Source organism: Penicillium mononematosum, assembly GCF_028829835.1.
Source record: "Penicillium mononematosum strain IBT 11891 chromosome Unknown utg000003l:1.0-8172316.0:1.0-8177699.0, whole genome shotgun sequence".
NCBI classification, from domain to species: Eukaryota; Fungi; Ascomycota; class Eurotiomycetes; order Eurotiales; family Aspergillaceae; genus Penicillium; species Penicillium mononematosum.
In genome coordinates, this window is record NW_026643273.1 from 3877084 (window position 1) to 3897393 (window position 20310).

At 49.7% G+C, this 20310-nt stretch overlaps 9 protein-coding genes across 9 annotated transcripts; 5 read left to right on the plus strand and 4 right to left on the minus strand.

The window, feature by feature from the left end:
• Positions 1–1569: 1569 nt before the first annotated feature.
• N7519_006461 (uncharacterized protein) lies at positions 1570–2025 on the minus strand (the record flags this gene model as incomplete). The annotated part of the gene is made up of 2 exons (XM_057293237.1): positions 1570–1725; positions 1801–2025. The coding sequence occupies 2 exons, from the start codon at positions 2023–2025 to the stop codon at positions 1570–1572; spliced, it is 381 nt and encodes a 126-aa protein (XP_057148048.1).
• Positions 2026–2629: 604 nt separating this feature from the next.
• Positions 2630–4274, minus strand: N7519_006462 (uncharacterized protein; the record flags this gene model as incomplete). The annotated part of the gene is made up of 2 exons (XM_057293238.1): positions 2630–3185; positions 3238–4274. The coding sequence occupies 2 exons, from the start codon at positions 4272–4274 to the stop codon at positions 2630–2632; spliced, it is 1593 nt and encodes a 530-aa protein (XP_057148049.1).
• A 1904-nt stretch (positions 4275–6178) lies between these two features.
• On the minus strand, positions 6179–6712 carry N7519_006463 (2-dehydropantoate 2-reductase; the record flags this gene model as incomplete). Its single annotated transcript, XM_057293239.1, has 1 exon — positions 6179–6712. One exon carries the CDS (start codon positions 6710–6712, stop codon positions 6179–6181), a length of 534 nt encoding a protein of 177 aa, XP_057148050.1.
• A 1115-nt stretch (positions 6713–7827) lies between these two features.
• On the plus strand, positions 7828–9573 carry N7519_006464 (putative metalloreductase Fre8; the record flags this gene model as incomplete). The annotated part of the gene is made up of 1 exon (XM_057293240.1): positions 7828–9573. The coding sequence occupies one exon, from the start codon at positions 7828–7830 to the stop codon at positions 9571–9573; it is 1746 nt and encodes a 581-aa protein (XP_057148051.1).
• Positions 9574–10488: 915 nt separating this feature from the next.
• Positions 10489–11870, plus strand: N7519_006465 (uncharacterized protein; the record flags this gene model as incomplete). The annotated part of the gene is made up of 2 exons (XM_057293241.1): positions 10489–10523; positions 10574–11870. 2 exons carry the CDS (start codon positions 10489–10491, stop codon positions 11868–11870), a joined length of 1332 nt encoding a protein of 443 aa, XP_057148052.1.
• A 680-nt stretch (positions 11871–12550) lies between these two features.
• On the plus strand, positions 12551–13823 carry N7519_006466 (uncharacterized protein; the record flags this gene model as incomplete). The annotated part of the gene is made up of 3 exons (XM_057293242.1): positions 12551–13164; positions 13217–13619; positions 13674–13823. 3 exons carry the CDS (start codon positions 12551–12553, stop codon positions 13821–13823), a joined length of 1167 nt encoding a protein of 388 aa, XP_057148053.1.
• A 428-nt stretch (positions 13824–14251) lies between these two features.
• N7519_006467 (putative cholinesterase) lies at positions 14252–16456 on the plus strand (the record flags this gene model as incomplete). The annotated part of the gene is made up of 1 exon (XM_057293243.1): positions 14252–16456. One exon carries the CDS (start codon positions 14252–14254, stop codon positions 16454–16456), a length of 2205 nt encoding a protein of 734 aa, XP_057148054.1.
• A 458-nt stretch (positions 16457–16914) lies between these two features.
• N7519_006468 (uncharacterized protein) lies at positions 16915–18559 on the minus strand (the record flags this gene model as incomplete). The annotated part of the gene is made up of 3 exons (XM_057293244.1): positions 16915–18408; positions 18460–18476; positions 18535–18559. 3 exons carry the CDS (start codon positions 18557–18559, stop codon positions 16915–16917), a joined length of 1536 nt encoding a protein of 511 aa, XP_057148055.1.
• Positions 18560–19202: 643 nt separating this feature from the next.
• On the plus strand, positions 19203–20185 carry N7519_006469 (aminoglycoside phosphotransferase family protein; the record flags this gene model as incomplete). Its single annotated transcript, XM_057293245.1, has 2 exons — positions 19203–19791; positions 19833–20185. The coding sequence occupies 2 exons, from the start codon at positions 19203–19205 to the stop codon at positions 20183–20185; spliced, it is 942 nt and encodes a 313-aa protein (XP_057148056.1).
• Positions 20186–20310: the final 125 nt, after the last annotated feature.

The window sequence follows — 20310 nt, forward strand, 5'->3', positions numbered from 1 at the left end:
TCATTCAGCTCACACATCGGCTCTCGTGGGAATCAGGGACTATCAGACCTAAGCTGTAAGATGTACGTAAGAAATCCTTTCGAGGTCCAGGGCTGGGCTTACATGCATTTGGCTTTTTTGGCACCTTGCGAGACGGGGCGGAGGACGGGAGATCCACACGGCCCATTACCACCCGGTCTTGGTCCGGGGATCGTCCTTGGTAAACCTCCTCTCATGGAAATGTACCTATGTAGGTAACTAGCATTTGTTAGGGGATATATGGTACATGTGGTGGATTGCTTTTCAAGATGGATAAATCTCAATTCAATTAGACACGCGAAACTATATAGATATATAAATAGGTACATACCTACATACCTAGGTAGGTACTGGTTTGACTTCCTTTAGGTGCAAATGGGTCGACTAAATCGGCAGGAGCTAGGGTTTACTGGCGAGAACTAGGTCTACCCCTACCCCGCACAACGCATTGCCCAATACCCCATGGGGTTAGAAGCGGAAGTGATGGTCGTACCTATTCGGACGTTTGTCTCAGATAAAGAATCGACATTGACTTGCTGGAAATTAAGATAGGAGGTTGTCCTTAGCCGGTATTTCGATGCCATAGGTTTTCTAAGCTGTGTATTAGGTCCCACCAGCCGTCATTTTGTCCTTTATCTATGTCGTTGAGGCCCCTGACAACGGAGCCTGAATCGAGTCTCTTGCGCTGGAAGAATCGATTTTATGACGGCGCCAAACACAGGAGTTACTCAGGCCCATGAATGGAACTCTCCACACATGAGACCAAAGCCAAATGAAGCACTCCTGGGTCTTCATGCCCTAAAGAGCATCTCGACATGCTGAACAAACTTAGACGAAGGTCCTTTTTCTTAATCTGCTCATCGATACGATGGAAAGGAGGAGCCCGCTTCGGGCCTTGGGGTGCGGGTGTGGAAAGGGGCTCCCAATGATATTCCAAATTCTCGATTACTTTGAAATTGATGCAAAGTGATTAAAAGTCCCATCAGCAGCTGCCAAGCGAAAATCAAATCAAATGTGCGATCACTTCGTAAAAGCGGGGGCAGAGGGAGAACAGTACGTATAGCTCTATCTAGGTATACAGGCAGGAACGCAGCCCTAGAAGTTCTCTGTAGAATATTCCACACCGAAACAGGATGACCAAGTCAAAGATACAGACCTCGGGAGGTACCCGTTTACCAGTGGATGACGCTAGGGCTGCTTTCTGAAGCTAAAAGATTTTAGAAGTGAAAACACCCGGGTCGTACTCAAGGAACCATTACCTTTAACTGTGACCGAGGAAAATGACCCGCCAACAAGGCTCGGGACTACATCTCTCTACAATAGTCTGACAAGATTCACTACGATGTCGGTTCAAAGTTCGAAGTGTTTGAATTGTCCCGGCTATATACGCAAGCAAAACCTAGCTTCCAAAGGTAAAGCAAGCCAGTTGCGCACTTGGACAGCAGTAAGTCCTCATATCACAGAAGACATCCGCGGGCAAAGCTAACAGCCATTTCCAAAACCACTTGTTCGGACTCCAGTTCTTCTCCCAACCATGTCCAAGATAACATCTTAGATCATGAGACGCTCGACCTGGTTCTTGATGGCGCGGATCTGAGCGGTCAGATCACTGGCCTCGTTGGTAGTGATGGAGGCAGCAATGACGGGGCGGGAGACACCGGTGGCACGGCCAAGAGCCATCTTGCTAGGAACGTAGACGTAGGGAACCTAATTTGGATGGTTAGTCTGGGTTCTTGCCGTAGGGTCCTAGGCTATATATAGGCTTTGGGGTGGTCGACTCACGTTCTTGTCCTCGGCCAAAAGAGGCAAGTGAAGCACGATAGCGAGAGGGCTGGTATCAGCGGCCATGATGACAAGCTCGGAGGTTCCACGGTTAAGGGACTTAGTGCACTCGTTGGCACCCTTCTTCAGCTGACGGTAGTGAGCGGCTTGCTGCACAAGGTCGAGGAGGCTCTGGGCGAGGGCCTCATCGGCGATGGGCCACGCTGCGCTGGTATCTTCGGCCATTGTTGTATTGTAGTTGGGAATTCAAACACCAGATCTTTAAGAAATGGCTCACTCGGTGGATCACGGCCGTGTAATTGCAACGGAAAATAAGTGGTATGTAGATGGTTAAGTTGAAGATGGCGGTGGGAAATTTTTTGAGAGCGGACCGTACGGACACACCGCCTGCTGAATTTGCAAGTGTTTCTGCAGCACGACGTTTACCGCTCTTATCCTATTGGCCACCCCACATATTCCGCCACCGACAGTTGATGCCTGTTTTGCCAGGCCACAAACCAAATTTGCTTCGCAGAGTAACCTTCCTGCGATGGTTGATGGATGTACCGTGTATACAACGCTTGCTTACTGGCCTGCTCCATCACTCAATGCCCCAAAGGGTCACTATCAAAGCGTATAGATACTGGGCTCAAGTCTGTTGGCACCGAAATTTGCTACACAATCTTAGAAATTCTACATCGGTTTCTAGGTCTTCTGCAAATTTTGTCCATAACTCATAATAAAGGCTTTCATTTTCCTCCAAACTAGCTGGAGGCCTGGGAACCTTTTGGCTCCATGCAAATATACAATTCTATGTGACTTGAAATACTAATTTCACAAAAATGACCATTTAGTCGGTGCCGTTCACAGTAGCAGAGGCAAGTCTCGAGCGTGCGCGCAGCGCAGGACCGAACTTGAACAGGACGAACGGAATGAATGTCAGGACGGTCGCGACCAATGCCAGCAATAATCCAGCGTACTGACTCCCCATGTTGTGGAAGAACTGAGAAGCAAACAGAGGCGACACAGCACCGAGTGTGTTACGCATGAAACCTTGACCAGCAATGGCAGAAGAAGAGTGTTCTCCATAACAATCGGCAGTGTAACTGTAGCAGGACTCGAAGATGAAGAAGATACCGATGGTGATGAGTGCCAGGCCGATGACGGGACCGATCCAATGGAGACCCTTGTACTGGGTGAAGCTGTAGAGGAACAATCCGATCGGCAGCCAGACGGCTCCGCATAGGGCACCGTATAACCGAGCTTCGGGTGCGACCTTAGCGTTCGGGTCGGAGGTGAGGGATTGGTATTTTCTGATTTGGAAGAAGTTGAGACCAAAACCGATGGTGGTTCCGAGGCAGAGGGAGATATAGGGGGAGACCCGAGACTCCTTCGTTCCAGCCACGCTTCTCTTGGAAGGTGATTGGGATGACGGAAAGGAAGAGGAAGGTCAGGAACCAGGCAAAACTGATCCAAAGACCAAATGCGAAAACGACGGGCTCACTGAAGAGCATCTTCACGGCCTTGACGGAGGAGTTGTGCAACATGTGCTTGATTCCGGGCGCTTCGATATCGTTGTTGGTCACGAAACGGTCATCACCGGTGGCCTGGCGAATTGCCTTGGCACGCTTGGTAAGACAGACACTGCCACGAGTTTCAGGGAGGCATATGGCAATGACGATACCAAGGGGAATATTCGCCAAACCCTGGATACCCTCGAGCCAGCGCCAGCCGAGAGCCTGGTCGATAAAGCCGGCGTAGATGGGGGCACCCACTGTACCGAGGATAGCGATGAAGGAGAAGCAAGCCATAGGGATAGCGCGGTGTTCGGGTGTATACATGTCACCAAAGGTGCCACCGACAAGAATTGTACCAACACAACCGAAAAGACCCAGCAGCGCACGGCAAACTAGGATCGTGGCAATGTTCTTGCCCAGCGCGAGGCCGATGAACATGAGACAGAAGCACACGTAGGCACCGATATAGATCACTCGTCGACCAGCCAGTTCACAGAACGGAGCGAGGAAAAGAGGAGCAAGTGCACAGGTAAAGTTGAACGTGAATAGACCAAGCTTTCCAATCAATTCTGTTGTTCCCAGTTCTTTTGCCATGCCTGAAATTCCGGAACTGTATGCTGTCGTGGCGAGACCGATGAAAAGTGTCATGCAGCAAAGCTGAGCACTGATGAAGGCCTTCCGGCCTGAACTCCAGTTGAAGGGGTTCTCCTTGTCTCCTTCTATGAAGTCAAGTACGACGAATTCTTGGCCGTCGTGCTGCACGGGCTTGGTGGCTGTGAGGGGAAGGTCGACATCGACCTCTTGCAATAAGCTGCTGTCGTAGTGCTGGCTTTGCTCTTGTGAAAGTTCGTCGCGGTATTTCCCACCGACAATGAGACCCTTTATCATGTGTGCCTCGTGGGCTGGGGTATTGTCAAGTGAAGGAACATTCTCGTTATGGGAAGCCGATACTGGCTGGGGATTTTTGGTGGCCTTCATATTGTATGTAGTGTGACGGGTGAAGGGTGAAGGGAGGAAAATGTGTTCAGAAGAGATTGAATACAATGGGGGTTATCCGTCTCTTAAGCGTTCATTCTCGAGAGTCGCCTGATTTGCGTCATGCTCCGGACTCCAGAATTTGATGAGAACCGGGGCTGCGGGATTATACGGAAGGTGGGGAAGGGTAATTCTAGGTAATGATCGATTATGTTGCCAACACAGAGCATAATGAAGAATCTGCTGATCAATGAACGAGTTGGAACACGAAGTAAGTGGGTACGACGAAAACTAAGTGAAAACTCTCACGGAGTACTCCGTAGCGCTGGAGCCGTTTGTTTTCCTCTTCCCATGTTGATGCTACTACTCCATCCCGTCAAGATTACTGGGAGATCCTACAACAGTACATTCTCCAATTCTCGCTCGTTATTTCCTGTTATCCCTTGTCCATTGTCGTGCTTCAAGATCGGGCCGCGCTTAGACCTCGTATAGATTTATACACGGAACCAAACAATTCATGTTTCGGACGAGTGCCGGGGCTTAAGTTTGCCATATAGTATCCCCGATGATGGTCCGAATAACCTCCCGAGCCGAGTGGCTCTCATTGGTCGGTCATTCCACCCTTTGGAAATACGCTCGGCATGCCGTATTTGACTCGGATAATGTGCCGGAGTGGAGGATGAAACCCAGAGAAAGTTCAAGGAGGTTCCTTGTTTGAGGAACAACTGATTGTCAAGTCGCGTAAGATACATTTTACATTAACTCGACCTGAAAGTGACCCAAGGTTAGAAGTATGGATTTACGCATGAATTATTAAGCTTCGCAGTGACCCACTCGGGACCTGACTTCCAAGTGTTCCTTCCCGGTGAGACCGATTGTAGTAGGAACCCCGAGATGTGCCCCGAAGTTCATCCCGAAGATGTGATTGGCTGGGTGATCCTCGGGACTCCATTCACAACTTTGCGATCATTTCCAATAATATCTTGTGCCTGGACCAGAGTTCCAAGACCTTCCCCAACGGGTTCATATCCCACCGCAAGGCTCTGCAAAACTTTTGGGTCCGCTAGTCAATTTTGTTCTTAGGTTCCGTGGTGTGTGCCATGGGGAGACAAAAATGCAATCGCAATAAAATTCATCTTGTCTCCACTGGCTTCGTTGTCTACCGGTCGATCCGGTCGTTCCATTGTTGGGTCGGGACTCGGGTCCCACGTCATGCCGCATGCCTAAGGTAACTTTTTGTGCAAACTTTATGCCTGCCCCTTTTGTGTGAATCATCTGATCAAGCTCCCGAGGTCTGTCTCTATATTGTACACCTATTGCTTCGTATATGGCTGAGGGATTTTAATTTAGACTCAGTCTCATCTCAACCTTTTCTACCAACTCCTCAGTGATAGGTGCCGCAATAACCATTCTCTTTCCCCCTTTTCACCCAGCACCCATTTATAAACCTGACGTCCGTTTCTCGACCAGCTCACAAATTCCACACCATGGAGCAAGTGGTGTGAAACGTCTCCTCAATAATTGCATTCACTGTCGCCTCGAGCTTATCGACCGCAAATCGCTCGCTGAGATTCGCGAAATGTCGTAGCTCAGGAAGAGTGCAAACCACATTCGAGATCTCTGTCAAGATGACACGGCGAGTCTCAGGGATCGAAACAGAAACACATTCTCGCCGTCGTTCAGGGCGCACACTGGATTGCAAAATGCGTTGACGGCGAGCTTTTCGAGTTGGATTTGGAGTACTTCGGTATAGGTATAGACAGTGGTGTTGAGACAAGGTGACAGGGGAGTAGATTGAGCAGATAGTTGGAGGGATTTGCATCGGTGGTCTTTTGCAACGATTGGGGGACCACCTAGAGATCTCGCCACAAATCTAGTATGTTTGATGTCAAACGACTTGCGAAGCGTTACACCTTGCGATTGACGCCGACCATATAATTCGGGCGCTCGGTGGGATGGGGGAATAGGTGGTCGTTGACCTCGTCGATCATTCCACATCCGTTTTGGACGAAGAGAATATTAGATTGAGGAGTCAGGCGATGTTTCAGCTGTTGTAGTGCAGAGGTTGTCTGCGTCGCCTTGACAGCCACAATGAGGTCTGTAATACTGCTTCTTTCGACTGAATCACTATTGCCTCCCGATTCGGCAGTGGAGTACCAGATTCCGTCGCCAAGGGTTTCCCATTCATATCCTCTATGCTCGATAATCTCGCCCGATCGAGCTTCGAGTGAGATATTATCTCTATTATCGTGATATGCATCGCGAAGGGAAGGTCGGCGGCAGAGGATGGTCACAGACGGAGGCTCGGGTGTTTCGAACAGCGAATGTGCCGCCGATACTATCGAGACCCAGCACATGCACCCTGGGCGTTTTTTTGTGTAGATGTTGCACTCGTGGTTAGCGGCCGCACAGACGTTGCCATTAGATTTATTTTTGTGCATACCCAACAACTTGACTGGTTTGGCGGTCGATGGCTTTTTGGTGTCGTTTTGTATCTCTCCCAGTCACCAAGTTTCAGGGAACCCGGTCAATAGCTTTGGATATGGTATCTTCCAAGGACGGGTCCGGGTCCTCCCACAGATATAGCCCAGTGGTGATGAGACGGGCGCCCATCATGGTCGCCGCAAGGCCCGGAGCGTCAGCAGGGAAACAAGGTTGAATCACAAATGTCATATTGGACAGTGGCCAAAAGGGGAGGTAATTCGCCCTGCGAGTGGTGTTGGTCTCTCCCGGTAAGGGATTTGGCTCGTGAAAGAGAGGGCGCCAGGTGTCCGATAAGTCTCGGGGCTACCAGGGTGCAGGGGTCAGATCAAGTAAAGCTCCGCTACTGATCTTATAGATCAAAGAACATCATTTCAATGATAAATTCTGCCTCTCTCTTTGACAGCATTGTGGGAATAACTGTTGTATCCGATGAATATTTGAAGGTGAGTGCCGCATACTGAGCTGGAGAGCCGGACCAGGAAGACAAGGGACGGTACAACTCTGAGAGAGAGAAGAACCGGCTGTAAAGGATTAAAGAAGCCCATATCATATCTAATCCTCTATCTCGCAGTCCATTTATTGAGCCTCGTGCCATAACAGTCAGCCGGGTCACTTGTAGACTGGAGCTTGGTTAGCAATAGTCCGGCAAGGCCCCATGCCAGACGGAACTTTCTGAACGGGCCTTTGGCCTCTTCCTTCACAATATTGTCATTTTGCGGTTCTGAACTTGTGACTGGAGACCCGCAGTGGTGGCTCATAATTACGACTTGGGCAATGCGAAGGCGAAATCAGAAAGGCGAATCTGGAAACTTGAAAATCATCTGACAGGGTGGCATTTTTTTTGGCCAAAATCTAAACAAAGATTGTCGTTCATTTTCCAGTGTCGCGTGTTTTCATTGTTCCTATTGAAGTGCAGATTCGGACCGCCAGAATCGGAGGGGAATTCGGCTTCCGCTTCCCCGCGTTACCCGTGCCAAGGGGTCTTCTCAATGTCGAGGACAAGGGCTATGCTTTCGCAAGTTGCCCTCTTCAGCTGAAGAATACACGTGTGGAGCGCCTACATCCAAGCATCATGTCTTGGCCATGGCGTTTTGTACACCTCGGCTCCGATGAAAAAGACCACCGGCGACGCCTGCTAGACCAATACGCAGTCTATTCCCAACTATCCATCCTGGTCCCGATTGTGGGTTATCAAGTCTACCGGCTCATCGTATGGCTCTTGAGTGAGAAAGGGAGAGCCCATGTCGCGTACTCTGCTCTTGGGCAGTCGCCGGTCGGGACAGAATCAGCCAGCGGCTGGTCTCGGACAGCTGCCAGGCGATGGAGGTCTACTGTATGGTGGTTAAGTGGTGAAATTTCCCCGATTCTGGGGGTAAGAGGACGCTGGATTGCTGCAGTCGCTTGGATTTGTTGGCTGCTGTTTCTCTGCGTCAATCAGACCGGTGATGGTAAGCAATTGGTTCCATGGCTTCGTCTGTTGGGTGCCCCATTTGACGAGTTCTCAGACTATTTTCATGTCACCAAACGCTTCGGAAGTATTGCTGCAGCCCAACTTCCTATTCATTATATGTTGTCTATGCGGAATCGCTATTCCCCGCTGGCAGTCATCTTCGGCACGTCTCACGAACAGCTCATCCACTGGCATCAAATATGTGGCAGAATCATTATGATCCTAATTGGTCTTCACGGTGCATTGTATATCAACTATTTTGTTCAGACGGGAATTCTCGTCGAACGCCTGCAGACTCGCCCATCTATGACCGGACTATTATGCTTGGCCTTGATGTCCGTGCTTACAATCACAAGCATCGAGAAATGCCGACAATGGAGCTACCGAGCCTTTTACTTCTGCCACCTAGCGATCGGGCTGGTAGTATTGCCCATTCTCTTCTCTCATACCAGTCATCTCCGGTGGTATGTGGCTGAGACCCTGGCACTGTTCATTGCCGATCGGATCCTCCGACGAATTGACACCATCACCGACTCGGTAACCATAACTCAGGTCCCCGCTACGGACTTGCTCAAAGTTCAGGTTCATATTCCAGCGTCCAAAGTATCTCGCTTCCAAGCTAAGCCCGGCCAACACGTCTGTATGTGCATTTCCACTGGGGGTGGATGCAGTGGCGCAAACCGCTTGCTGTCGAACCCGTTCACAGTGGCAGGTGTATCTAAAGGCGAGATCACACTATTTCTGCGAACCCGTCGGGGTCCCACGACACAGACGCTGTTGACCCATGCGGACCGATTCAGCGCCCAACCTGTAATTGACATCGAAGGGCCATACGGGTCTTCTGTTGACATCGCAGATGTCACCGGAAAGTTCGATCGCATCCTCCTTGTGGCTGGTGGAATAGGAGCGACATTTGTGCTACCTGTCTACCGGGCGTTGCGTGAACACTTCGATGGCGAAGTTGGTGGCCACAAACGTCTCAACTTTACATGGGCTTTGCGATCCTCAGCAGAGGCTGCTTGGGCTGCAGAGCTCGAAGATCAGGTATTTGCAGACAATCCCGATGTTCACATTTACTTGACTCGACAAGCTTCCCTAGAGCATTCCTTCCCCAATTCCTCCTCTGAAGGGATGGAGATGGGCGAGTTGCGGACGTCGGATGGATTAGTCGGAAAGTCCAAGACACACATGGGACGGCCTAATCTTAGGGAAATTGTGGACCAGACATTCAGGTATCATGGCGAGGAGTCTGTGGCAGTCTTCTTCTGTGGACCACAGGATATGGGGCGTGAGCTACGGGCCCATGTGGGGAGATGGGTGGCTAAGGGACGTTATGTATTTTGGCGTCAAGAAAGTTTTGGATCTTAATTTATCCAGGGATATTCTAACATACTATACACGCTATATCGTTGTGGTGTAGCAAAGACTAAACTTAATTCCTTACTCTAGTAGTACAATGCGTACAAGATAGCGATGCCAACAGTCAACTTCAGCCTTCTCCATGCAAACAGTACATTTGGAGACCGGGGGGGTTCCTTTGGTGACCTTCAAAGTTGGAGCCTGACATAAACTGACTCAAATGTAAGGACAATAATAGAAGATCCATCTATAAATTACTGGGATTTTGATTGGAAACGTAAAATTGCTCTGTTTCCTCTATTTATTATGCCGAAGGCATACACCTTCCACCAATCAGCATGTTAGCTCAGGGGAACGAGCGCCGGGCTCATAACCCGGAGGTACGTTACACCGATTCACCAATTTCCTTCACAACATGAAAACTAACAATCAACAGGTCCCTGGATCGAAACCAGGACATGCTATGTCTATCTTTTTTTTTCCTTTCCTCTTTTTTCCTTATTTATTTATTGCCCTTCCTTTTTTATTACTACTATTATTTCTTTCTCAATACCAGGTATCCAAGGAAACACCATTCTCTCATACCTGCATGATCACCCAGAATGTCATGACATCAGAAAGTCCACCATCATCTTGATCTTACGAATAGTCCTGGAGCTGGAATTTGTGAGCTCCGTATGAGTTGTCAAACATCAACCTTCATGACTTCATTGACTATCAGATATAGCCGTATGCAGCTTCTTCCAACTATCTAGAAGCGATGTGTGACCTGGTTCCCCCAGAGCATCATACTGATGTAACATATGTGGATGTTTACTTGACATTGTACAGCACCGTATAAATATCTGATCAACCGCCGCCTAGAGAATTCTCATAGTCTACATATGTAGCTTTCAACATATTTTAATTTCATACTAATCGAAAATGTCACAACGTAATCCAGAACACCACCTCCACAGGTAAGACATCAATCCGATCCAATGAACTCCATGTCACTCACAATCCAAAGGGTCGGCAACTGGATGCCAGCTGATCATGCAGCCCACAAAGAATGGCTCGGAGGAATAATCAAGAAAGTCGACGACGGCGAGGAGCAGCCTCTCCACCCAGTCCTAAAGGAATTCAAAGAACTCATCGAATCCAACACACGCATATACATGCTCTTGAGCTCCATGTTCAACGAAGTCCCACGCAACAAGCGATACGGCCACGACCCAACAGGCAATCCCGAAATCCGCGACTATTCCCATTTCCTATATGTCATCAACCACCTCCTCACCACCGCGCCTTCCTGGACCGACAAGGCCCACCGCGTCGGTCTAGTCGGGTTACCCATCAATGCCGTCCTCGACTGGCCAATGGGTACACCCAGCGGCTATGCGGCCTTCCTAGATCCCGACATCAACGCGATGATCAAGAAGATCTTGAATGCGTGGGGCGAGTTCCTGCGCTCTCCCGCCTCCGCTGAGGTGCTGAATGACAGCGCTCACGGGTGGTTCGGTAAAACCGGCCGCCGGGATCTGACAGCCGTTGCGAAGATCGGTGTGCTGGCCGCGACGGATTTGCAGTTCCACGATATGTACGATTGTGACCCGTCTGCGCCAAATCACGGATACAAGTCGTGGGATCATTTCTTTACCCGCACGCTCAAGGAGGGAATACGGCCTGTTGAAGACCCGGATGACGGGAAGGTTATCGCTAACGCGTGCGAGTCGCAGCCGTATCGGATTACCCGCCATGCTCGTGCGCGTGATAAGTTCTGGATTAAGAGTCAGCCGTACTCTGTGCTTGACATGCTGGGTCATGATCCTCTTGCGTCGCAGTTTGTTGGCGGCACGGTTTATCAGGCGTTCCTTAGTGCGTTGAGCTACCACCGTTGGCATTCGCCTGTTAGCGGGAAGGTCGTCAAGGCTTACGTTGTTGATGGCACGTACTATTCTGAACCGCTGTTTGAAGGCGTCGGGAACCCAAAGGCCGAGCAGAAGGACATTGATATGGCGGGTCAGGTTACTTCGCAGGGATATATTACTTCGACTGCGACGCGGGCGCTTATTTTCATTGAAGCGGATGAGCCAGCGATTGGGTTGGTGGCATTCATTGGAGTTGGTATGGCAGAGGTCTCGACTTGTGATATCACCGTGAAGGAGGGGGATAGACTGAAGAAGGGAGATGAAATTGGTATGTTCCATTTTGGCGGTTCGACACATTGTCTCCTTTTCCGGAAGGGGGTCCATGTGTCCGGGTTCCCAGAGCCTGGGATGAAAGAGAACAAGCCTGTCCGAAGCAAACTGGCAGTTGTCTTGTGAGGAACGAAATGTGCATGCTCAAATCACCAATTTTGGTCGTGTAATTCATCCATAGTGCATTGTACATACAATCAATAAGATAACTCGAATAACACCATCATAGATAATCCAAAGTTCATGTACTTCCCGATTATCAGTCTACTGCAGGCTTTGGGGCATAGCATTGATATCAATCTGGGAGGGGGAGTAAATTGCCTGTTTATAACAAGGCTAGGCCTGGTGATCTCGTGCAAGGTCAAATGGGAAATGGAGGGTAATCGCGTACAATTTTGATGCTTATTTTCCCGTAGCATTAATCTGACAGGTCTCGCGTGTACGACTGATTGTGTTTTGACCTTGGTTCACGCGACCTGCGGCCCGTCGCAATAAACTGGGATCTAATGTGAGCCTTGAAGTACTGCTTGTATCTGCATTATGAACCACCACTACACGTGGCACGAATGTAGTTTAATTCATGAACTCCCCCGATCATTATTGTCATGTGAATAGCGACCGGAGGAAGTGTCGAGTGACTGCAATATACTGGACGACCACGTGACCCGTCGTATTATCAGCGGTTGCTCCAACAACAATCAATCCGGGGTTCGCACCGGGGAATAAATATTCCAAACAATAAACTTATCTTGTCACTTCTCATGAGTCCCCAGCGAAAAAAACTAGGCTCAAGTTCGCAGCATACGATGTTGCATTCAATTCGCTCTGATGTCTGCTGGGCAAACCCCTGCGATTTTGTCCTGGGCCGAAGAAGTTGCGAGGAGCGCCCCCAAACCCGAGCTGATACTGATCGGTTCGAAACCCTGGTGGGCGACCATTCAGGTCCAGTATCTCATCACAAACGAAAGAGGTCGACATTCGAGGCCGAGGACTCAATGACGCAATCAGACCCTTCCAGGAGACCCTACCGAACTGCTTCTGAAATAGGATCCACAGTTTCCGTCCGTCTACCTGACGACATTATCTCTCTATCCCCATCCAGATCGGTGATTAGTCGGGGTGCTGGACGATCACGTTCATCGAGTCTAATACGCGTCAAAGCCGAACTAGCCACCGCCAGCCCCCGGGTGGTATATATACATGAATCTGCCGATCCGCAAAACCTCGCTGCGAGTCAGCTACTAGCAACTCTAACACACGATTCTGAGTTCGGTGAGAATGAAGACGTTGCCCGGAGGATCTCGAATGCTTCGTGCCAATGTGCTACTGAGCTACGCAGTAAAGGTTCGTGGGTGCATAAGGTAGCACTACCACTATTAGAGGGCGCTATTGCAGAACTACCTTTGGAATGTTGGAGCGTGTATGTTACACAAAGGCTTTGTGTATCTCTACTCACTACTGATCTCCGGTAGTCAAATCGAGTCCGTTGACCCCCAGTATCAACCTCGCTATACAGCCCGCGATACATATAACCGGAAAATTGAGTTGGTTGTTGGCCTTCCTTTAGACGCTTGGGAAGATGAGTATGAAATGGCGGGGCTCCGTACCCCAGGGAAGTATTTCAACCATATGACCCATCCCCACACCGGGAAACGTGTTCTGGGCCCCAGTGTAGAAATTAAAGCCGCGGATGGAAATTTGGTAGAAGCGCAAGTCCAGATTGGGGTATGGATGACAGGGCTCCTGATGTGGGCTTTTGCACAGCGTAAGAGTGTGAAAGACTTGCCTCCACTTGTTGGTTGCACCGCTGTTGGGGAGGACTGGAAGTTCTATATTGCAACCGGAGTCGAAGGTTCTGGGGTCTTAAAAGAAGTAGTAAGTAATATGCTTTAATGATTTGGCTTCAATGGCTAACTCCGTCTCCTATAGCGCATCTGGGGACCTTTGTCTGACCTAGATGGCCGTACCACAAGTGTGAAACATACGAAGTCTCTTCTTAGGACGCTTCGTCGAGTCATGGAGTACACAATCGGGCAGTACAAGGATGAGATTTTCCAAGCAATTACTTCTGAAGCTTGAAGGTTACTTTCCAACGCGGGATTCATTCCACTTTCTGAAATACGTATATGCAAGCAAACTTCGTTTGGAGCCTTCTATCCGATAGCGTCTTGGTCGTACCTTTCAGTTGTTGGACACTCTTATACCACCTGGCCACGGCTAGGTCTGTGTTCTTACCTCATAATAATCGGGCTTGCCCAACATACGTCAAGTACTGTCTGGAGCGTACAGCGTCATGGCACTTGTAAATCCTCCAGTTTTCCCCCGCTTCAAACTGCTGCGCTTCCTCACCGACCCTTGAGGGAACTCAGAATTGTCGAGCATTTCCCAATGCGGAAAGTCGCAAAGTATAACGCATGCGGTCTGTGCTATTGTGCTATATAATCACGAGAACTCGTTTATTTGCGGACCCATTTATTTCATCTAGCTTGTCAAAAATATATTCTGAGATGAAGTCCAAGCTCGTGGTATTCGCATTGTCTTTGGTGTTGAGCCAGGGCTTGGCGGAGGAGCGCCACCCCCTTGTTGGATCCCTTGGTGCTCTTCGCATATTGCACTACAACAATCTTGGCCCTCAGAACAATGGAACTTCGGCTGTTTTGGCTCATGATCACTCGAGCTATGCTGGTGCTGCTGCAAAATGCACTGCTATCGGCGAGAAGCTCCTCCCATGGTCTGCGAGGCAAGACACCAGTCGAAGTCACACCGAACTAGATTATGAACTGGACTATCTCGTATTTGCGAAAGAGCTACAAGACGATGATTACTTGTGGCTGTCGACAGAACAGGAAGATAGCCAGAACTGCTTTGCTTTGTCGATATCCCATCGCAAGATCGTACAGAAATCATGTCAAGACAAGCTACCAGCCCTCTGCACATCTACTCCGCCCGCAACAACCGAGCTCGACCGAGAGGCAAGAGAAACCACGAAGCTGTCCGTGGCATCTGACGATTATACCGTAACCGGATACCGAGATGCGCGATCCTTCCGCTTCCTCGGCGTGCCCTTTGCGACTCCCCCAGTCGATGACTTGCGCTTTGCCCCACCGCAAGCTTACACTGGACCGAAGAACATCGATGCCACTAGCATGGCGGATTCGTGTATCCAATCCCCTTCAAGCCTTACGAATGTGCCTATTGGTGGAATGTCTGAGGACTGCCTCTACTTGAACATTTTCACCCCATTTCTGCCTCACAACGTCACCAAGAGCACCGCGCTCCGCCCCGTGGCCGTTTATCTGTACGGGGGTTCATTCATAAAAGGCACTGCAAGTATGATAGATTATGACGGGGGAAACTTCGCCAGTCGCAGCGATGTGGTCGTCGTCACGCTTAACTATCGACTCGGAGCACTGGGCTTTCTATCGACGGGGAACCTGACAACTGGGAATTACGGTATTCAAGACCAGATCATGGCCTTGAAATGGGTACAGAAGAATATTGTTGCCTTTGGAGGTGATCCATCCCATGTTACTGTCTTCGGGCAGTCTTCCGGTGGCCAAAGCCTCGTAGCCCTACTCTCTTCCACCGCCGCAAAAGGACTCTTCTCCGGCGCGCTGGTGCAATCAGCAAATTTCGACCTCCCGTGGTTTCCTCGCGCTGTTTACTCAAAATACATCGCCCCAGAGGTCGGGAAGGCAGTTGGCTGCGACGACGCTTCCGAAGCAAGTCTACTCAAATGCCTTCGCTCCGTCCCGGCTTCAAAGTATCTGGATAACTCAACCGATTTCCAGACTGCGATGAAGATCTTTTCATCCAACGTTGCAAATCACTTCTACCACAGTACAGAGCTGATATCCGCAGCCGAACCATTCATGCCAATGGTAGACGATACAGGGTCGGGCGTAATCGACGACCAATTCAACACTCTCCTAGCCAACAACAACCTCCCCATCAACGTCCCAACCATGTTCACCAACGTCCGGGACGAGGCAAGCCTCTACATGGACACTCTCGGCTCTACTCCGGCCCCACTCGCTGTATTGCTTAACGCGACATTCGGCGACGCTCTCGCGCAGAAGATTATCTCCTCTGGCGTGTACGACGTCGATGATTCGGACACCGATGCTGTTCTCAATGCTCTTTCAGATGCCCTGACCCACAGTACATGGACTTGTCCACAGGGTTATCTTCTCGATAATTACCTTTCAGCCTTCCCGTCCTTATACGAGATACAAATAGCAGATGGTCATGCGCAGACATCCAATATGCCGGATATCTGTTACCCGAATGGTGTATACAACGCTTCCTGTCATACCTCGGATATCCTGCTCGCGTGGGGTACGCTGAATACCAAGACAGAAGATGTGCGTCCGTACTATGATGATCGGGATATTCTTCACTCGCAGCTCGTCCACGATGTGTTCGGCGGGTTTTTCCGCGAGAGGAATCCAAATCCGGATTTGGAGTTCTTGAAGGTCCGCGGTCCGGCCTATGCGAGTACTCTCTCTATATTTGGCGGGGAGATTGGTTCAGATTCCTCCATTGGGCGCGCTGAGAATGGGTTTGTTATCGAGCAGTACACACCATCAGAGCGGAATATGACGGTTCTGGGAATGCCGCCGTCTACTACGGTTAATGCCGAGGAGGATGGAATTTGTGCTGTGCTGCGTGATTATGGGTTTACTTTCCAGAGGGCGCATCTGTCTGATTGAATTTATGTTGTATTCAGCTTGGTTATTCATCAATAGCTACAATCAACGATTCGTAAGTTGATAGGGTCATACCATAGCAAAATTCCACCACCCGTTGGATATTCTTCATCACGGATAACGGAAGCGATTTAAGCTTCGAACATAATGGGGTCTACACGGTGCAGCTTGAAGTTTATTTTTGTGTGCTCTGATATATTTGATCTCGTGGAATATTCATTCGAATGGAGAGTATCATTGGTGCAAAGAAGCAGGGAAAACCAAAAGAAACAAAATGCCCGCCAAAAATAAGAGGAATGCTAGGTCTGTCGTGATAGAGATGAGATGCCAAAGCCAAGGGGTTGAGTCATGTTAGTGATAGATGTGTAGAGCCAATGCTCGGATGCCCATATGCCCAAAACGATGAGAATAAATGATAGAAGGAAATTCGTTAGATATCAACGTGCAGGAAGTCGTGAGCATTATTCGTAAATCGGGACCCTCCGCGAGGGAACATATCCGTCATCTTCGGGAACGGTGGCGGGAGGATATCGCTTTGAACCGGAGCTCCGAGGGCTCGCCCATCCGGTTGGGCGAGGGTGGAAGCCAGCACTGCTGTATGATCGCTGCCGCTCTGAGCCGCTTCCTCCACTACTGGGTCGACTATTAGCTGGACTGCCACCACTGTAGCTTCCTCGTCTCATTTCATCTGCGGCGTAAGGTCCAAGATGTCTCGGTACAGCTCTTGGGGGTGGTGGAGTTGGTGGCCTGTAGAAAGGTGGATCAGGAGCCGCCGGAGCAGGACCCGGGTCGCCGAATATGAATTCGCGGAATTTGACACCCGCGGTGCGCGATCGAGAACGGTCCTTTGCATGCTCCTTTGGATTTTCCTTTGGGTAATCCCTTGGGTGCTCCCTATCTCTTTGATGATCCCTTGGGTGATCTCTCGGGTGGACCTTTGGGGAAGGCTCAGAGTGGGATTTACTAGATCGTGAAGAGTGACTTTCGTGCCCATGGCGATATCGAGTAGGACTTGCGGGCGACAGATCTCGGAATGGTCTGCGGATGTAGGCTTCGTGAGAGTGGCGTCTGGCATTACTGTTGGAAGGTGGTGATAGATGACGCCGCTCTCGGTGCCTATGGGGTTTGGCACGGTCCTTGCGGTGACGTGCAGACTCATCTGAAGACACTTCAGAGACATCTGGAACTTCACCTGTCCCTGGGCTTAGTGGATGGCCATGCCGACCACCTTGGCCTCGTCCACTTGAACGGGGCACAGGTTCTCCCCATGGGGGAGGGGATGAAACTCGCGGGGTCGAAAATCCCGGCCGAGTGCCTCGAGACCTGCGTGCAGAAGACGCGGGATATTCTCCACTGTATCGTCGGCGGTGATTGCGATGGTCGCTGGGCCGATCGGGATCCACCCGACTGTGGCGCTTTGACGTCGACCGGCGTGAGAAGTAGTCATCCTCGTCGGGCAGAGGATCCTTGCCACTGAAATGGTAATGATATGTCCCAAAGTCTGGCGGCGAAGCACGCTTCGTGTGTCTTTTCAAATAGTCGCGCTCCAATCGCCGACTCACACCTTCATGCCATTCCAGCATCTCCGGGTCAGGCTCAGAAGGAAATGCGTCTCGAGGGATTGTCTTCGGAAATATGTCGCCATTTGCATCTGCAATATCCCAAAGCTCCACCGCATTCTGCAAATACACGGAATGTTCATCTGGGTCCATCAACAGCTGTATTGTCTGCCACCGCACAAAGCCATTTGGAAGTAGTGAGGGGATCGATGGAGGTTCATAAGGATTGGCCGAGGGTTGTAAACTGTGAAAACATCCTAGTGACTGGTATATGAATGATAGGGCTTGTGCCTTGGTCTCGAGAAATAAAGGGTCGTAGTTGCCGCCAACTTTGCGGTAAAAGGCAGCGAGTCGTTCGGGAGTTATATCACAGGTGCCGTTGGCATCAAAGGTGGGCTTGAGAGAGGTCAATATGGTGTCTGGTCCAAAACACGGTCTAGAACTTACCATCAGCTGCGCGATCCCTGAGACATAGCTGTTCCAGCAGTGGGGCTGGGCTCTTGTCTGAATTGATCAATGTACCCCAGTGAATATCCGCAGAAGCCATGGAAGCGGGGTATGAAGAGAGAAGTGCATGCAAGCAGATGCATCAAAGCATTTCATCTCGAGGTTGGGCGCATGTTAAGGTGTTGACGAGGAAGAGAGCGGTCAGGCACGAACGGGACCCACTGCGGGGGAACCAAGGAACTGCGAACTATGAAAGTTTCAAGATTGATAAGTGAGATGAAGTGAGCATGAATGTGATATATAGATGAGGTACAAAGAACATTCAAAATTCTACGATAGTAAGCTGTCTTGCCTCATATCTCTATCCCAATTACACAGAAAGAAAAACATGTGACTTGATGTCATCCATACCCGTGACTCACATACAACGTTGCATGACTGTGAAGCCTGATGTGGCGCCGTATGACCCAATCAGCCGTTACCTAAAGAGCAAAAAGTCTCAGCTAACTGGTTGGAATTCTCAGCGTAATAGAAATAAGTATAGACTTGCCTAGACAGGTTCTGCTGGATGCCTAGAATAGGTTAATGACGGGAGGGGAAAGAGTGTTTTTAATCCTAGCCTTGCATGGATGAAAAAGCCCGTGGCGGTCACAGCTTGCTTACACGTGACTCCTTTTGTTTGATCTCTTCTCATCTGCAAGACCCGATCATTTACATTTTTCTCTGTCACCTACACTGGGAACATGCCTCCAACACTCAACGATATGGCGTCTGCTACAGCGTCGAGTAGTCCCCAACCTTCGACCCCCAAGCCTCACTTGGATGTGCACTACACTGCGCCTGGATTTTGCCCTCCGCATCCCGATACTGTCGACCAACTTTGCGAGGACCGAAGCAACCTTGTCTTCTGCCATGGTGTTATGATTGTAAAGATATCACCTGAAGTCGCCGTCAAGTTCGGCCCTCATATCAACATTATCGAAGCCAAACACATGATTTGCGTTGCGCAGAATACAGGAGTTCCTGTGCCCAAAGTTTTTGCATATTATACGTACGGTCCGATTAATCGTGATCCTGACGATTCCGGAGGCCTTGACGATCACTACATCTTCATGAGTTACGTTGCCGGCGAAACACTCTATGAAGCTTGGAACTCCTTTAGCGTCTCCACCAAATCTCACCTTTCAAAACAACTTGCAAACTATGTCCAGGAGATCCGCGATATGGAGCCTGCTGGATATATTGGCTCTATAGATCGCGGCCCTGTTACTGACCGCTGTTTAGCGACCTCCCTTGACAAAGGAATAGCACCAGACCTTGGGAATGGAATACGTAGGGACCATTATATCTGAACTAATCTTTTTTTTCAAAAGGCCCATTCGATTCGGAGCAAGAGTTTAACACCGCATTTATCAACAACTATCTGAAGAATGCGCCGAAACGCCACATCAAAAGTTTTCTCAGTGGGATGCTTCCTGAATCCAACCGCATTTTATTTGCGCATGGTGATCTCCGGCCTCACAATATCATCGTGAAAGATGGAAAAGTGGCCGCCATTGTAGACTGGGAGCGAAGTGGTTGGTATCCGGAATACTGGGAATACGCAAAGGCTCTACTTGTCTGGCACTGGCAGAGTGATTGGACGGAATACCTGGTACAAATTCTTCAACCGTACCACGCTGAGTATTTCATGCACTCTTTTCTGATGGAAAAGCTATTGATTTAGCCGGGATGTGTCCTGCCAAATGCACTTTTATTCCATATACTCCATCTCAGAGATTTCACACTTTATCGCCCCTGGGCTTTGGAAAGATTCACTGCCTGAGCTCTGTCATGACGTTGGATCCTCTT